At 47.5% G+C, this 17,744-nt stretch overlaps 1 protein-coding gene across 1 annotated transcript in view; it reads left to right on the top strand.

Annotated features, from left to right (window-relative positions):
- Window positions 1-3,272: 3,272 nt before the first annotated feature.
- LOC135898455 (uncharacterized) overlaps window positions 3,273-17,744 on the top strand; it is a 30,231-nt gene continuing 15,759 nt past the window's right edge. Inside the window, exon 1 of the mRNA XM_065427378.2 lies at window positions 3,273-3,717. Within this exon, the coding sequence (XP_065283450.1) occupies window positions 3,455-3,717 (263 nt within the window). The 5' untranslated portion in view covers window positions 3,273-3,454. The remainder of the gene's footprint in view (window positions 3,718-17,744) is intronic.

The following is a 17,744-nucleotide window of genomic DNA, read 5'->3' as shown; positions in this document are numbered from 1 at the left end:
AATATCGAAGGACCGCTCAGTGGCGCTCAATTGGACAGTAATGCTTTATTGCGATGGCAATTATATGTGGACACTCGAGGCGCATTTCTGCCGTCGACGTCGCCGTGAGGTCCCGGATGAGTGAAAGCGTGTGAGCCGGCGAACGCGGTTCAGTCGCGTGCGCGAGTGAGGGAACGCGACCTGCGTGCCGTCTCCTGTCGCGCCCGAGGCATCAGGCGAGGGAGGAGGGGCGTTCTTCTCCGGCGGCTGTTAGGGTACCTCGGTGTCCTCCTCGCCCGCCACTCCGTACATGGTGGAGACAACCGCGGCGCCTATTGCGGCGTGGCCACGCGAATCGCGTACGCCGTAGTAGACGCCTTTGGTGAACGCCGTGGGAACGCGTCGCCGGCGCTCGTGCGTCTTGAAAGCGATCTGCAACGTGGCCAAAGTGCGCGCCCGCGCGGGCCTCATCTTCAAAGCAATCTGCGGTGTTTGCAGAGTGCGCGTAGGGCCGTTAGCTCCGCGTGCGCTGTGCTTTCGACGTTTCGTTCGCTTTAAAGCGAGAGATGCATGAAGGTCAATTCGCTTGCTGCTGTCGCGATTCCTCACTCCAGAATTTTGGCCGCGAGTTTCCGCGCTCATTGAGCGAAATGTGTCCGTGTTTACCTGCGCGCGCGTGACACCGCGCCGGTTAATTTACTTAAAACACGTTGGCTTGCTAGTTGGTTTGCATTCATGATGGAATGTGTAAGCGCGACTGAACAAGGACGTAGAAAAAAAGCAGACACACAAAGGCAGCGCTGTCTCTGCGTGTCTGTTTCTTTCTACGTCCTCGTTGAGTCACTCTTACACATGCTACCATTGTTAATCTAGATAGTAAGGGAATGTTTACAAGTTTATGCGCCCGACAAAACTACTGTCCTTACTTCGCACAGCTATCTACTACTTTGCCTTCGCAATCGGTGCTTCGCTTTTGGGGCGGAACTGCGAAGCTTTTATTTTATGCTCACTTTATGCACTCATGACGTGGCACCACCTCCTCCTCATTGGCTGCACCGTCATGCATGCCCAACGACGCGCGCACTAGGCGCACCTTCAGCCGTCCAGAACCGCGGAGCCGCCCTGGGGTCGGGAAAGCGTGCTCGTCTCGCACCCCGGAGGCTCGTGTTCGATTCCCGACCAGAAGGAAGTTTAACAAATATTCTTTTCAAGGGCGTTAATTTACTTTGATTACAGGAACCTTGCTGAGAAATATGATGTCAATCCGAGCATTTTTGACGTCATTTAACTCTTTCCGCAATCTATTATTTTTGGTGCCATCATTCGGTCACGCAGCCGACTACGACGGATTTTTGCGCCATGGGGCATATAATGCTTTCGCATAAAAAAAAAATGGCTGTGGCTTAGGTAAGGTTAAGCCCAGGATGCGAAGCATACTAGCCTTTATTTTAGTTGTTGAACCACTGTTTAGCTTGGTGAACTGCTGTTGCTTGGCTATATTTGGTTCGGCTAGACGAAGAAACAACTCATGCGTTACTCTGCTTCGTTTTGGACGCCCCGCATTGGACGCGGTGAGCGTCGAGCAACGCAGCGTTCGGCGCGGCAACGAAATGTGCGCCTGAGCAAGCGACGCACGCCTGAGCCTTAGAAACAGCTCGTTTCTAAGGCAACACCGCATTCACTAGAGGCGCTTTTGTACCGCTTTGAAGCATCGTACTCGTGGCTCAGTGGTAGCGTCTCCGTCTCACACTCCGGAGACCCTGGTTCGATTCCCACCCAGCCCATCTTGCAAGAGTTGAGCCAAAGCCACTTCTCCTCTGTTGTGACGTCACGGTGTCACGTGGTATTCAAGGCGACACCGCCGCGCCTGAGGAGCTGGGTTGAGCTCTCGTAATATGCTTCGCATAAAAATTAATCAGAGAGAATGCACATGTGATCTAATTTATGCACACCCATAGGGATACATAGGGCACCGTAGAAAATGCACGGGGAATCCTATATATAGTAGAGTTGGGCCAACTGAAATCGTGCTGTGGATCAACTTGAAATTTGCAGGTGGGCCAACTCAAATTTGGGGGTATGCTTACGCATACTTAGACAACTCCAGCGGAGACGGTGCATAATTTCCATTGAAAAGACATAAACGAGGCGACACGGGAACCTGTATAACTACCGCAAAGGGCTTCCATGGACATTCCATGCTTACACATAAGAAACGGAACGATTCTTTTGGACACTGTCCCTCCCACCTGCAGTAAGAGAAACCATGCTCAGAACAATGCCGGAAACGACATTGGGATGTTATTTGCGGGGTGCTCCCTGCACCAACCCGATAGAGCGTTTTGCCATGCGTTACGTAGCCATCACTTCTACCGGAGTCATGGTAGTCCTGTAGTGGCGTGTGTAGCGAGGCAAAACTTCTTCAAATGGTTATTGCTGTTTGCTAGGTGAAGCTTTAGCAATAACTACCTAGGATTTTCTAATGCCTAAAAAATGCCTCGTGTTCCTTGGTCTAAATATTTCCATTTACATCAAGTACGCAACCTTATGCAGAGCGAGCACGTGCCTTCTGTATATAGTTATCGCACAACCACACGAATGTCCTCAACTTCCTTGACAACTTGTCCTTGACAGTTGCCTCTCAAGAATGACCGACAACAGCCCGATGTGCTGACAGTGCGACCCGCCGTGACATTAAGTTGGTGACGAGACTGGAATTTCTGTTAAACACGGGTTAGGTGACTACAGCTATGTTCATCTGTTATACTTTGTTGTGGTTGTGTCAAAGTTGAAATACTGCTGCACAACAGTAGGTCGAAAGGGAAACAACCTTTAAGAATCGTCCCTGTCGACTGCCGATCCCGAAATTTAGACTGAAAGTCAACGGCCATTTAGCCGCTCTCCCCAAAAATACCAAAGAGGAGAGTTTGTGTCCCAATGTATAGGCTGCGCCAGGTTTGACACACAACCTGTATTTTCTTCTTGCTTCATTTCTAACCGGCTCTCATGCAAAGAGAGAAAGTACACTGTCATGACGTTGCGATCCTTTCTCCGAACCCGCTGAACCGTCAACGTTAGAAAAAAAAAAAAGTGGCTCAGCGGAGGGTACTTTAAGACGCTTTGAACACGCCAGGGAGGATGTTGTTCGTGGTCGTTTCGTTTTGAAAAGCGAGAAAGGGAGTAGGGGCGGTGAAGAGAGACCTGCCTGAATACGCGGAAGGGGCGCTTCCTCGCACGCGGTAGCGCACTGTGGAGACACCGCGAAGCAAGCTGCACGTGCTGGTGGTGCCGGATAGCGCGCCGTCCGCGGCCAGCCTAGCCGGTGCGGCGGCCCACTTTCTGGTCGCGAGCGGTGCGCTGACCCGCATCCGCGTAGTGTCGCCGCAGCCGCACTTCGCTACTGCGGCAGCCGCTGCTCGTGCCGGAGCCGCCGCCGCTGCTGTCGGTGCCGTCGCGGCGCTTGCCCTGGCCGAGCATGTCTCGCGGCACGAGCCACCGGTGGATCGGAGGCCCGGGTCGTTTCCGCACCCTGGTCCTGGCCTTCGCCGTCTGCTGCTGCGGACCAGCCGAGGCCGGGTCCTCGCCAGCGAGCGCTCTGCCACCGCCTGCGCCTGCGCTGTCGTCTGCTCCGACTTCGCAGGCCAAGACGGTGATGTACTACGACGGCAAAACGATCGCCAGGGTGGAGTACGGTGCCGACGGAGTCACCCTGCAGACCTGTCGACTGTTTGAGCTGGAGTGAGCACCGCCTTTCAAACTTCTCTGTCTTCCTCTTCTCGTTCTTCGTGGCGTCGCCATTAATAGAAACGCGAAAGAGTCAATACAAACCAAGCGCATCGTTGCGTTTCCGCATTTACCAGTGCGTGTGTGATTGCCGTAATTCAGGAACTTTCGCTTATTTGTAGTATGCTAGGCTTTTCCGGGGTTTCTGACCAATCGTGGTTATGAAATGCAGTTGAGGGGAAGAGGGACAATCATGAATAATGGAGTCAAGTGACAACAAACACATCAACCAGACAGGATCAAGTTCTAAGAAAAACAATGAGAAAGTTGAAGTTTCTTTTGCTGATTTTTAGATCTACACTGTTGTATCGCGTATGCGGGTTTCCCGCTGGCTGATTATAATCTGATAAAATCTGATAAATCTGATGATGGCGAAAATAATCTGATATTTCATCCTAATGTATGTTTATTAGGATAATTATGTGAAATGCATATATACATATTTTTTCAAATTTTCCATGGAATTAGTGTATGCTAGGATCGTGCGGTCGTTCCTCGTCTCACTACCGGCTTCCTCTATATCCTTCTCGATTCACTAGGAACGACGTACAACCTTTAACGAATGTTTGCAGCCAGCGAGTGCAGCGAAAAAAAAAAAACTTTTTTTTCTGATCTCCACTTGCCGCATGAGATTTTGTGGTACAATGCAGGTCGACGAATTCAGCTCATGCTCTCACCGGCTAAAAATTTTTCGCTGACGCTCGCGATGCTGCACTCGCGTGAGCCTTACGTGCACGTTACTAGTGTGTATGCCTTCTTTGGGCAGTTTTGTTGATCTCTTCGCACACTATTAATTACTTATCGTAATCTGCTTAGCGACCGGCGATATATATAGGCAGCAACGCCATAAGCCACATTCTGATTCAGTTCTAGATCTCGCAATGTTTAAGCTTCAAAAACACTCTCGAGACTTCTCGCGGGGGTCGTCAGTTAAGCGAACACTCATAAACCTATCGGTTGTCACGGAGGTTTAAGAGCATGGGGAAGTTGCAGGTCGTAGCACACCACAACTAAGCATCGTGCCCGAACGCCAGCGTGTCCGATCGATGTAAAATCCAGAGGCGAGACAGGCTAAGACCGGAAGAAAGGACTAGCGACAAACTCCACTCTTTCGTGCATGCCTGTTTCCGCGGTTTCGTGTGTTACTTATCAAATACTTTCGCATTACGTTCGTCCCCACCACTGCAAAATAGGCTGTATCCGCACAGCGGTGTTTGCCCTCTCGCTGTGCATGTTTTCTTCGCTGTAAGTGAAAGTGGAAGCGTCGCTTCATTCCTGGGGCCTCCACGTACGCGACTTCGAATCAATAGAAAGCAGCCAATGTCTGCTACTGGTTATATCTTTCGCTCACAGTTATAGTAAAATGTGCATCACTGATAAGATCCGGGAAGGTTAGAAGAAAGAAAAATCGACATCGTCTTGTCTTTAATTGCCAACAGTGCATAGTGATGTCAGAAATCCTAACCGACCGTATATTTTGTTTGATAAGGAATGGTTTTGCAGTGCAGGGTTTCAGTTTCGAAAGCCAGGCGCTCGTTTTGATGTCACGTGCATCGAGCTACGTGCACACATCTTGCTGCTTTCAAGCTTTTCAGTTTGCCTCTCTTGTTGAGTGAGCCCTTTGCCCGAGGCGGCAATATGTTTGACAACTGCAAGAACCTCTGCAATTTCGGGAACCGCGTCTTTAGCGTTGAAGGATACTGTGTTGCGACCCGAGACCAGTGATTGTATCGGCAATATGATGCTCTATGAAGTAAAACCCAATCGCGTACCGTGTTTGATAACGATTATTTTCCTGTCTATTAATATGTTATCTTGTATGCTGCCCGGATGTCAATATCACGACGACAGCAAGGGCATGCCTTCATGCGGGCCAGTAGCAAAGAGTCGACGAGAACGAAAAAGCAAATTCTGTTACTAAATACACCACTATAGTTTCGATATCCCTGCAGTCATGTGAATAACCAACAAGCTGCACATTTAGTCTGGCAGGTTTGTCGCTCGTTAGCACGTGAGCTGACCTTGAAACGCGATCAAGAAAAGAATGAATCAGAACAGGTATAATCACTTGGATGTGCGATGTGTTGTCGCTGTACAGCCAGTTTCTAAGTGCGATGTGGTCCGATATCTACAGTTTGGAGCATTAATTAAGACAGTGTTTCAGATGCAGACCATCTTTTCCTACTCTACTACAACATATTATAGTCGCTTTCGATTTTCCTCGCAGTAAAAGAGCGCAGGAAACGATGACGAAAGAAGGAATGAACACACACCACAAACGTACTCCAGTCTATCTTCGTTTCCTGCGCTGCTTCAGTTTCAACAGCCATCTTCAATAAAATATGCCAGCGTCACATTTCCTACATTTTCATTTTGTTCGAACTTGAATTCATGTTGGTAGCGCGATTTATAGCTGCGAGGGCATTGCAATTGCACGCTTGACTGCACTCTCGTCGCGATCAGCTATATTTCATATGCCTGTAGAGTCATACGGGATCCACGCCGAAATTTCTTGTCATATCGTTCTCGAGATAATGGTGGTGCAGCGAACAACATTTAAGTAGGAATGTCTCACAAAACGAAGAACAATGACAGAGGAATTATGCTGCGAGTAGAAGGTGGTTTGTCGCCGAAGCCAAAGCAGCTGACGCATGCATATTTTAAAGCCCACTTGTCATTTCTCTGAAACAAACGCCTTTGAGGTGCTTATGTTAAGAAATAATGTGTTAATAAAGGAATCTATAGCTTGAGAAATTATTTGAATTAATCTTATTCCTTTCTAATTTTGACTATAATGTAATGCGCGTACGTTTAGCGCACAGTTCTTGCTAATGCAATTTGGTGTCTTGTGAGCAAAGGAATGCATAATGCGATTGGAGACCGTTAGAGGCGGAAAACGGTACGGTTGGTTTCGTTAATGGTACCCATTATGCGAAAAGAACTAGATTGGTTATGTAGTCAAAAGAGCGATACCAAAGTAATAGCAGAATTGAGCGGAATGTTTCAGCATTGAAAATTACATGCTGACTGAATTGGTAATGCTTCCTGTGGTGACAGAAAACTCATTAAATATTGTTAGTATTGAAAGAGATTACCTCTTTGCTACACGAGGCGCCGGTATTGATGCGTTGGTTTTATGAAACTATCGTGGCTGTGTACATATCAGACGATAAGTGACGTAGTCATCTACGAGTGAACTTATTATAAAAAAAAACATTGGCTCGGAAGTCTTTAGTAAAATGTAGGAAAAAGGAGTTGTCTCAAGACAGCAAGTACATCGTTAGTACAATGAAAACGAGTGGAGTCCAAGTAAGTAAGCGATTGCGATCGTTTCGGAATCGTTGTCGGCAAAGAAGTTGCATTTTCAATGCAATACTACGGCTCAAACGAGACAATTTTATCACACCTTATCCACTTAAATCTACTGTCACAGTTTCCTGATAGTTCCCCCTTTTTCCAAGTTACCCTAGGTCGATTATTGCATTACCGTCAAATTTTATAACACTTTATGTGTATTTCAGTTATAATTGGCGATTCCCGTCACACCTCTAGACTGTGGCTCTTGACGCATCATTTGACCGATCCTTCTGCGAGAAGCTTCTCAAGCGGAGGGAATGAGCCGCACGTACGCCTTGTACGCGCGCGAAAGTACGTGCGCGGGGTCTCTGCAGGCGGGTGCCGGGCAAGCTCGTCTCAGAAACGAGAACACGCGAGGCGATCGTCGCACGTGCGGTAGCGGAGATCCTGTTCGGCAAGATCTTGCGATTCGCGTGCCGCCTTCTTTGGGCTCCCAATCCTTGTGACCAATGGGTACTGCTCACGCCACGGCGACCGATGCGTTTTGAGCAAAGAAGGAGAGCCTTTGCACTCTTTCTGCACCCGTGTGCCGCGTGGAACAGTACCGGGTGCATATCGAGGCCATTCGGTGCTTTCATGGCACCTATGTCCAGGCCCATATCACTTCCCCCGGCGTGCGCCATATTTCACATTTCTGTATTCTCCGTTTACTAAAGCTAAGCCAGACGGATCAGAGGGAGAGCGTGTCGCAGGTGCACTCGACTCTAATGCCTTACACCTTACAAGTGTATCGAAGCGGAAGCAAGTATCATGAATAGTCATAAGAAGCGTATGAACTATACTTCAGCTGCGTAAAGTAAGGTAACGTAACCGGTAAGGTAACAACGCAATGAGGTAACCGATATAAAGAAAGCAGTGCTGACACGTTGTGGCCAGGACGTGTTCTGTCGTTCCCTTACTGCTTGCGCCGACGATGCATTGTTACTGACGCGACAGATTTTTTTTAACCGACTCCTTGCTTCGTACTTGTGAGCGGATTTGAATTCAAGAACCACTTTTCGGAGCGATCAGGTTCGTGCATGACGTGCATCGCCAAGCAGAATATGGCGATGCGCGCAGAGTAGAATGTTTTGTCTTAAACGAATGTACGCTGCTGGTATTAGTCGGCAAGGTCCTTACGAGCCGGCTTTTCTGCTATTTAGACGCATGTTTGTGGAAAGAGCGCCCTTGCGTCGCAACTATGACTTGGATAACTTTCTTTTTCTTGGCGGCTTTTAGCTGACATCGCTGCAGACTCACCTCGCCAATTGTGTTATATTACTGACTCTTGCTGATGGTTTCGCGCGCTAACAAATCACAAATAACGTCCGAGCCCTCTACCGACGGCCTTCTACGCTGCAACAGTCGTCATAAGCGTTAAGAAATGGTAGCCGAATGTGGGACTTTCTTACAACATTCTATGCAAAGTGGCTCCTCTGAGTAACATCGGTTGTTGCTCCACCGTAAAAAAAAAAAAAACGCAAGAAAATCGCGAGAGCTCGCGTAAGGGAGAATGATTTGTAAAATGTGGGAGGGAGCATAGGAGGCGTCTTAACACGGAGTACCTTGGTCCTCCTTGGCAACGTAGCAGTTATCCCGTAGCAACGTAGCACGTTATCCCGAATGAAACGCGTGCTACGAGATGTATGGGTGCGGCCTATACGTTTCAGCACGACCCAAACCCGGAGAGAGCATCTTGTGCACCTCCGCATCATCACGTGCGAGCGGCGGCGGCGTCCATTTCCGCGTTTCGTTCTCTTCCTGGACGCGCTGCAGTAGCTTTCCGCGAGGCGTCGCTCCCCCTCCTCCCGAGAAGAGCACAGATGCGCGCCTCCGAGACGTTGTCGTTTTCGTTTGGCCGCGCACACATCGGCCGGCATGAACGACTTTCCCTCGCCGCACTGTCCGAGCGCACTGCTTCTTTTCGAACTGCGACGGGTTCATTGGCCCCGTTAGAGGGAAGGGACGCTCCTGCCGGCGTCCTTGACCTCACCACGCGGAGATGGTCCGCATACATCGGCCATGCAGAATTAGCTGCCGCGGCTGGTGGCCGCTATCGGCCGAACCATGGCGGAGCGGTGTACTGTGCAGCACTACCGGAGGCTCGCACTGGTTGACAGGAAGGGAAGAGTGAACGAGTGTACCGTGTTTTTGGCGCCAGAGTACGCGTCGGCGCCCACGATATCGTGTGCGCTGTTGACGTCAGTGTGCAGGCGACGGCGCTTCGCAGCTCCCGACGTGTGGCGCTGGTGACTTTTTCCCGACACCGAGAAAAAGTTGATCCGTAAACAGCCATGATGAAGGCTGTTAGAGTTGTCAGAACGTTTGAACCGAACTGAGACTCCGCCTTGTCTCACCTCTCGGCCCCACAAGTTCTTTCTTTCTTTGATCATAAGATAGGCAAATCAAGTATTTCTTTCATATCCGTTCGGGTTACCTTGGACTACTTAGCCCGCGCAATCGCAGTAACACCGCCCATTAAACTTCTACATCGAGCTTGCGGTCTGGTTTGAAACCCTGCTGTACGGTTTTAGTCAGTCTCTCCAAATGACGTTAGCCTCTCCTCTCGGCAAACTGTGGCGTGCGACTGGTAGGTGTGCGTGCGTGACCTCGAAAGATTGGTGCCTGCGCGTGCTCTTCCTTTTCGATCGTGGCTACCAGACCGGTCCACACACGGCCCCCTGCTGCATCGTGCGTGCTTTCCTTTCTCGCTAGTCTTCCGCGATAGCCCATCTTGCAGCGATCGTGGTATATATTCTTGAAATCACGCATGCTTAAGCCTTCTGCCTCCCTTGCCGACATGGTAAACTAAAAATTAAAATCAGATATACTGCGATTTCGTCAAAGGAGTAGTGTACACCGTCCCCCTGTCCTGTGGAAAACAATACATAGGGCAAACAAGAAGATGCCTTAATGATAGAGCAAGAGAGCACGCATCATCACTTTCAGGGACCCTTGGCAGCAATTTGGCCTTGCACTGCAAATATTGCGAAATGAACAAGCGTCGCCAAATCAATCTTCAATCAAATCAATCAATCAAAGCGTCGCCAAATCAATCTTGACACTTGACAGTTATTCGGCTGTCAACATTTTGTTGCCTTTTTCACTCCTTTTGGATGGCGATAGTTATCGGCATCTCCTTTGGTTTGAAGGCCAATTTTCTCATCAATTCGGTGCCCGAGCTATTAACTCGAGATGCGTTCAGTTGTCGCCATCTATTCAACAGTCACGCGCATCGCTGTAGCTTCTTTAGTTCAACCTTCTTTGTTTATATTTATCCAGGGGCAGGAAAGGGATTCGGTTCGTAGTCAGCTGGTCTGTATGCTCGTGGAACGAGCTGCGGCCGGAGAAAACGCCAGTTGTGTTTAACTTTTCCTTTTGCTTCGTTATTTTCTCGAGTGACGGCTCGCAGCGGTGCTGGCAGATCCTCGGAACCATATACCCGCGATATGGGTTAGATAAGGTGGAAAATAATATCAGGCGTAGCAGCGTCCATCATGAAACCCTCCAATAACCGTTAAACCCACAAGCAATATGAATGTCACCTGTTACCTCGTCTTGTTGTTCCCTAATTGTACAGCACTTATCGTGCAAAATTGGCAACTGGAAGCAAGAGTCCAAAGAGTTGAGAAATTAAGTAATCTACTGCGGGAGAGAGCAGAGGCAACAGCCAAACAGGAAAGAAAAGCGAAAGCTAACAAATTTAACCGTTGTTTGTGAAAATATTTATGGATCAACATCTTTATATTTAAAAGGGAAGTAGAAAACGCTTATTGTACAGGAAACTTGGCCCGTTGCTGCAGGTCAAACCTTTCATCTCAATAATTTCCGATGTTTTCGATTGGATCGCCTTTCCCGTGGCGGTGGTTTCGTCTTTTCTTTTTTTTTTAACGCAACACATCTGCCATAAAGCTGCTATATCATACCAGAGAATGTCACATACTAGCACTGGATACAATACTTCCTCGTTGCACGCCTTTTTCTATAATTTACAGGTACTTCCCCGCTGGAGTACAAGATACCCGTTATCTCGATACCTCTATTGCTGGCAGTCAGAAGAACATCATACTAGTGGGCGATTTTAATTCTTAACATGTATCGTGGGGTTTCCGAACGGACACTTGCGGTAAACGTTTCTGGGATTGGGTTTTATCAAACCCTTTTTCTTGCTTAGATTGGAGAGCACATACTTTTGTTCGGGTCAGTCGCAATCTGCCCTAGATTTTACGTTTGCTGCCTCGAGCATTTCTGTCACCTCTTAGAAGACTGCTGATTTCGGAACTAACAGTGATCACCTCCCTATAATTTTTGAACTGCTTACCCCTTTAACTAGTTTAGATAGTCATGTGCGCACTTTTGTTAATTGCCGATCATAATCATCATAAAAAAAGCTCAATTTGTTGTACAATCTACTAAGTGTGGATCACATTGTCCCTGGTGGAATTCTGACTGCGAGCGAGGTTTGAGACGTAGAAAAGCTTTTATATAACCAATACCCTGTTAATTGGGCTGATTATACATACATAGCTACTACATTTAAACGAACAGTCTCAAAAGCTAAGGAGGATTATGGTTCCAAGTACTTCACATGTCGTTCGAAGTCTAGCAATAAAAATGCCCTGTTTAAATTTCTTTGATCCTGTAATGTTATACCGGCTCTCGTGAATATCGACTCTGTCGTTCTATCAATAAAATAATTATTAGAATCACTTTAGCAAATTGCTGAAGGACTTGCGCGACGTTTCAAGCATAAATTGCCGACAGGACTAAAGAAACCTCCCTCGGTAGACGACTTTGTAAAAGTAACAGAAACAAAGCTTCAAGGCAGTATTAGATTGTTACCGGCGTCAGCCCCAGGTCCACATGGCATTACAACAGGAATGCTAAAAGTTTTGTTTTAATATGCGCTTCAGGACCTAATAAATATAATAAATTTCTCTCTCAAGAATTCATAGTTTCGAAGAGAGTGGAGAGTGAGTGAGTGAGTGAAGTAACATTATTTTGGTCCAGAGAAGACGCAGGGGAGACCCCGCGCCACCCGGCTAGTCCCACGTAGGGGACCGCCAAGCCGAGCTTGACGGCCCGATCGCGGGCACTCTGGACGGCCAGGGTTCCTCGCTGAAGGAGGAGCCGATGGCTTCACACTCCCACAACACATGGTCCAATGTTGCCCTTAGTCCACAGGCAGGGCAGTCCGCACTGGGATATCTTTCGGGGTATATGGAGAGTAGCTAAAATTATTCCACCGAAGAAAAAAGCAGCTGTACGTGACTTGGACAACATAAGACCAATTTCTCTTACTCCCAATGTCTTCAAATTAATAGATAGGGCTGTCCACGGCCGTATAACAAATTTTATGCAGGATGCTCAGTCCTTGTCAGATTGGATTTCGTCCCGGCCACTCCATATGGTGCGCCCATGTAGACTTAGAGAGCCGCATTTAACTTGTTCGCTGCACACGAGAGTAGGCAGCTTTGGTGGCGCTAGATGTAGCAAAAGCATACGGCTCTGTAGAATATTGTATTCTATTCGATAAGTTTCAGTCCATGAATTTCCCGAAGTATGTAACCGCTTGGATCTACGAATTTATGAGGGATAGAGAGTTTTATTGTTATCAACACGGTATTTCGACGTCTAAACACAAGCAGACAAGAGGTGTACCACAGGATGCGGTTCTTTCCCTTTCTTTTTTTTTATTGAAGTGAATGTTAGGAGAGGTTGGCGCCTTTATGGTGGCACCGGCTACTCCTTGTCACTTAGCAAGTGAAACAAATTTGCGTAAAAAGGGAGAATAGCGACACAAAAAATAACACTCAGTAGAACACTGGATGAATAAAAAATATACCGTGCAACAGTACATGAGTTGCAAAGTTCCGTGCATTAGTTCAGTCCACGTACACATATATAAAGTCAGATGTTTTTAACAGCCAAAACACACATGTAATACATGCAAGTACAGAACAGAAGTATACATATTGCGTAAAAGTTGCGATCACCACGTAAACCACTTATGAATTACTAACAACATTTATGTAACTCATTTAGCGTATTCGAATCATTGGATACCTAATATTTTCCCAAAATGTTGGTGTCCTCTAAAAACTTTTTCAGAGCTAGAAGTGCTCTTTTTTGAAGGCCCGCAGTTGGCCATGGGCCAAGTATCTTTTTAAGAGTGAATGGTCTTCTGTCTAATATATACAAATTAGCTTGCAGTACCGTTCTTTCTGTATCGTATTTCGTGCATTCGAGAAGAAGGTGATGCACATCTTCGTCTGGGTGGCCACATGAACATTGCGGACTAGAGACACGTTTTATTCTGTACAAGAAGTGTTTCGTAAATGCAGTACCAAGACGCAGTCGGTGTACCAATGTTTCAAATTTTCTGTTGTCTCTTAGAGTTTCCGGCATTGATAAGTTTATACATGGGTCTATAGAGTATAACTCCGAGTTTTTAGATTGCTGGTCAAACCAGGTAGTTTTACTGAGGCGACAAGAAGTCTGTCTCAGGATCAGACGGACTTCACTACGCAATAGGGGAAGATTGGTTGTCTCTGCGTTATTGTGCGCTCGATTCGCAGCTGCGTCCGCTGCAGTATTACCAGGAATATTGCAGTGCCCAGGTATCCATTGAAATGCAATTACGTGGTTCATTGCGTTTGCTTTAGTAAGTTCTTTGAGCGTCTCATACAATAGCGAAGTGTTCGAAGAATTTTTCTTATTGCTCTGTAGTAATGTGAGAGTGGCTTTTGCGAATCGCTAAAGATAACCCATTTTTGCGAGTGTTTTTCTGATGTTATGAAACGCAAAGCACACAGGATTGCAAATAGTTCTGCCATGGTGGAAGATGTCTCCCGGGATAATTTGAATGTTTGCTCCAGTGCTAAATGTGGAATGACGAATGCTGAAGTCGAGGAATTTTTATGACACGAACCATCTGTATAAACGCGGATGTACTGGGGATATAATGAGTAAATTTGGAAGAGTGCCAGTTGCTGTGCGGCTACTATGAACATATCTCTCTGATATAATCCCGTCAACCGATAATTCTATTTTAGGGCATGTTAACATCCAGGGAGGGTAACTAACATCCACTTAGCATAATTCAAATCTTGGTAATAATGCTTTGTGTTCTCGAACAACATCGTGAATAGGGGCTGAGTAAGCAATCTTTTGTTTTATGAGTGCATTATGAACTTGTAGTGGCGAAGAGACTGATCCCCCCACGTTGTGCCAGCGAGTCGCCGAAGTACGTTTATTACTGCATTGGTCTGCTTTTCAATTGCGCGGATGTGTGATGCCCATGTTAGCTGGCGGTCAAGAATAACTCCAAGAAATTTATGCTCTTTCACAAACATCAAACTTTGCCCATTAAGCGTAAGTTGGAAATTATTCAGCTGTCGTCTAGTGGAAGGAAGTACGGCTGTCTTTGCGTATGAAAGACTCATGCCTCTTTCTTTTAAAAAATGGCTGTGGCTTAGGTAAGGTTAAGCCCAGGATGCGAAGCATACTAGCCTTTATTTTAGTTGTTGAACCACTGTTTAGCCTGGTGAACTGCTGTTGCTTGGCTATATTTGGTTCGGCTAGACGAAGAAACAACTCATGCATTACTTCTTCGCCTTCAAGAGTGGAACGCGACAGCGTTCCCGTCGACCCGCCAAGGGGTGTAAGACAATGGGCTACAGGGCAGCGACTACGCGCCCCGCATTGGACGCGGTGAGCGTCGAGCAAAGCAGCGTTCGGCGCGGCAACGAAATGTGCGCCTGAGCAAGAGACGCACGCCTTAGAAACAGCGCGTTTCTAAGGCAACACCGCATTCACTAGAGGCGCTTTTGTACCGCTTTGAAGCGTTGTACTCGTGGCTCAGTGGTAGCGTCTCCGTCCCACACTCCGGAGACCCTGGTTCGATTCCCACCCAGCCCGTCTTGCAAGAGTTGAGCCAAAGCCACTTCTCCTCTGTCGTGACGTCACGGTGTCACGTGATTTCATGGTCACCGCCGCGCCTGAGGAGCTGGGTTGAGCCCTCGTAATATGCTTCGCATAAAAGGTGTCGATACTATCAAGACCCTCTTGCAGCGTACTTTGAATGTCTTGTATATGAGATCCAGAGGCCCACATGCAGATGTCATCTGCATACAGAGAATACTGTAGACATTCTTAACAATATTTTCATTAAACTTCTAAGCTACATTTATTCATTCCCACGCTCTATATTATACAAATCTAGTTTTGCTTTAATTCTAAACATACGGAAAACCGCCTGGAACGATGACGAAGTTTTTGCGCTCGGTTGTTGGTTTGCTTCTAGTGCTGCAGTTTTCTCTCTCTCTCTCTCTCTCTCTCTCTCTATATATATATATATATATATATATATATATACATACTTTTTGTGCATCAGTAACATGCAACGATGTTTGGGCTGGATCCTGAAGACTCCTACTCTGCTAGGAGATCCTCCCCGCGGAGCCTGCCATGGAAGATATGGTCTTGGACTCGTCTGGCGGTCAGCATAGACCACCCGCGGCTCGCACGCGGCTCAGTTAGGCAGTATAGATCGGACGGTGCTGATTCTGAGCTTTCTGACCCAAGATCGGAAGATTCGGATGCTTTCATACCTGTCAAGCACCGCCGTGCAAGGCGGACGTCTCCGGTACCGTCCTCAAGAGAAGCGACTATCATATACAGCACCATCAATACTACCACAGTAGCTTTCACGCCTGTCTACGCGATGGTAAGCCTGAATCTATCTCCCGACAGGGACTTAATGATTTTTTTCTTCAAACTTGCCCCTGGACTAGTCCAAGAGGTTTGCGTGAACCCCTGGAAAAATATCACTGCCCTTGACACACCTGTTCATAAGATGGTGCAAACTCTACTTGGTTTGTCTGAAAGCTGTGTGGTCCACACGCGGCCGTACATACCACAGGGTTCAACTATAGCAGCTGGTGTCGTATTTGATGTCGACTTGGATCTCAAAGACAACGTTTTTAATAGCATGATCGTTTGCACGCCACCATGCAAAATAATTAGCGCTCGAAGATTGGGCTCGTCAAAGTGTATGAAGATACTTTTTGCCTCTGGAAAGCTGCCTAGTCAAATAAAGGCTGGGCTTGTGCGCTATCCTGTTCAACCTTTCGTACCACGGCCTTTGCCATGTCATAAGTGTTTTAAGATTGGTCATGTTCAGCGCTTTTGCACCAGAGATCTGGCCTGTGCCAAATGCGGTGGGAATCACCATGTAGATTCCTGTGAAAGTCAGACATATTGGTGCCTAACTGTAACAGTGAACATTTGGCAACGGGTAAATGATGTCCCTCATTGAAAAATGAACTAAAGGCACTAAAAGAGAAAGCCAAAAAGAAGGCAGCAGGAGGTGAAAGCTCCTGTCGCCGTAATGTCCCAGCGACTAGAAAAGCAATGCGTTCAAAGAATGACAAAGACACAACGCATCGGAAAGTAGGGGGGCGGACCTTCTGCCTCTCAGACACATCGTGGCCAGCGCTGCCATCGAAATCGACGGAACAAGTATCTACAAAGACTTCGACCACAGTGAAAAGCACTGAAAACACAGTACCTAAACCGGTCTCAGCCAACGACGATGTGCAACTTGTCAATCTTCTGGAGATGCTTGTGAACGCCATCAGATCTCTAATGGCTGGTCGTCAGACACCAGCAGCGTCAGCAGCAGAGCAACTTTTGGAGGCCCTCGTTGTAGTCCTCTACGGCCTTTACCAGACGTTTTACTGGAAACAGTTTTTACTGTTGTCAGCAGCCTCGCCCCTTTGTGCTGCAATGGAATGTCAGGTTGATGCGACTGCGGCACGCTGATCTAGTTCTTCGACTCAGCGCTATGAAGACTCAGACTATAGCGCTTCAGGGGACTAACGTAAGGAAAGATGAATACGGATTGCCAGGCTTCGTGGGTGTCCACAGTAACACTCGATGCGCGGAACCAGCTTGTGGCTCTTTCCAGTGTGTGGACGCGGCGCATACGCGAAGTGCTTCAACAGCATCAGTGTACGTGCGTGCAGACTTGGATTTCGCGGTTCTTGACACAGACGGCATCTGTGACGATGAGTTTGAGCGTGCAGCTGTTACTGTGAGCCTCAGAGGTGTGTCTACGACGGTGGCAAGCATATACAACAGGCCTACTCGTTCTTCCGATACCTCACTTCTTGAGTGCTTAGTGTCTCGGTGTGGTGCATCGTTTGTGTTATGCGGAGATTTTAATGCCTACCATCCACGATGGTGTAGCCGTCCCCAAGACAATCATGGGGCAGATATTACCGAGATCATTATCAAGAACGATCTGCAAATACTGAATGATGGTTGACCTACATCTATAGGTAGAGGAAAGGAGCATTCCACTATAGACCTTGCGATATCAACGAGAGATGTGTGCTAAGCCTGGTCATGTGAACCTGACCCGTGGGGCTCAGATCACCTACCCATTTGGTTAACACCAACACATACTACGGGTCGCCAGGCTGTCGTGTATACAGTGACTAACTAGGACAAGTTCCGTCAGCTGAGCGCAGAGGCACCATCTCAAGACAGCTTGTTCAAACTGATGAGTGAGTGTTTACGAGAAGCTACAGTACAACGACGACGGAGTATCGCCGAACCAAACCCCGATCTAAAGCTTTCGA

This window comes from Dermacentor albipictus, chromosome 2 (assembly GCF_038994185.2).
Source record: "Dermacentor albipictus isolate Rhodes 1998 colony chromosome 2, USDA_Dalb.pri_finalv2, whole genome shotgun sequence".
Classification (NCBI taxonomy): Eukaryota; Metazoa; Arthropoda; class Arachnida; order Ixodida; family Ixodidae; genus Dermacentor; species Dermacentor albipictus.
The sequence above is the reverse complement of the archived record's forward strand: the minus strand, read 5'-3'. Positions and strand labels throughout refer to the sequence as shown.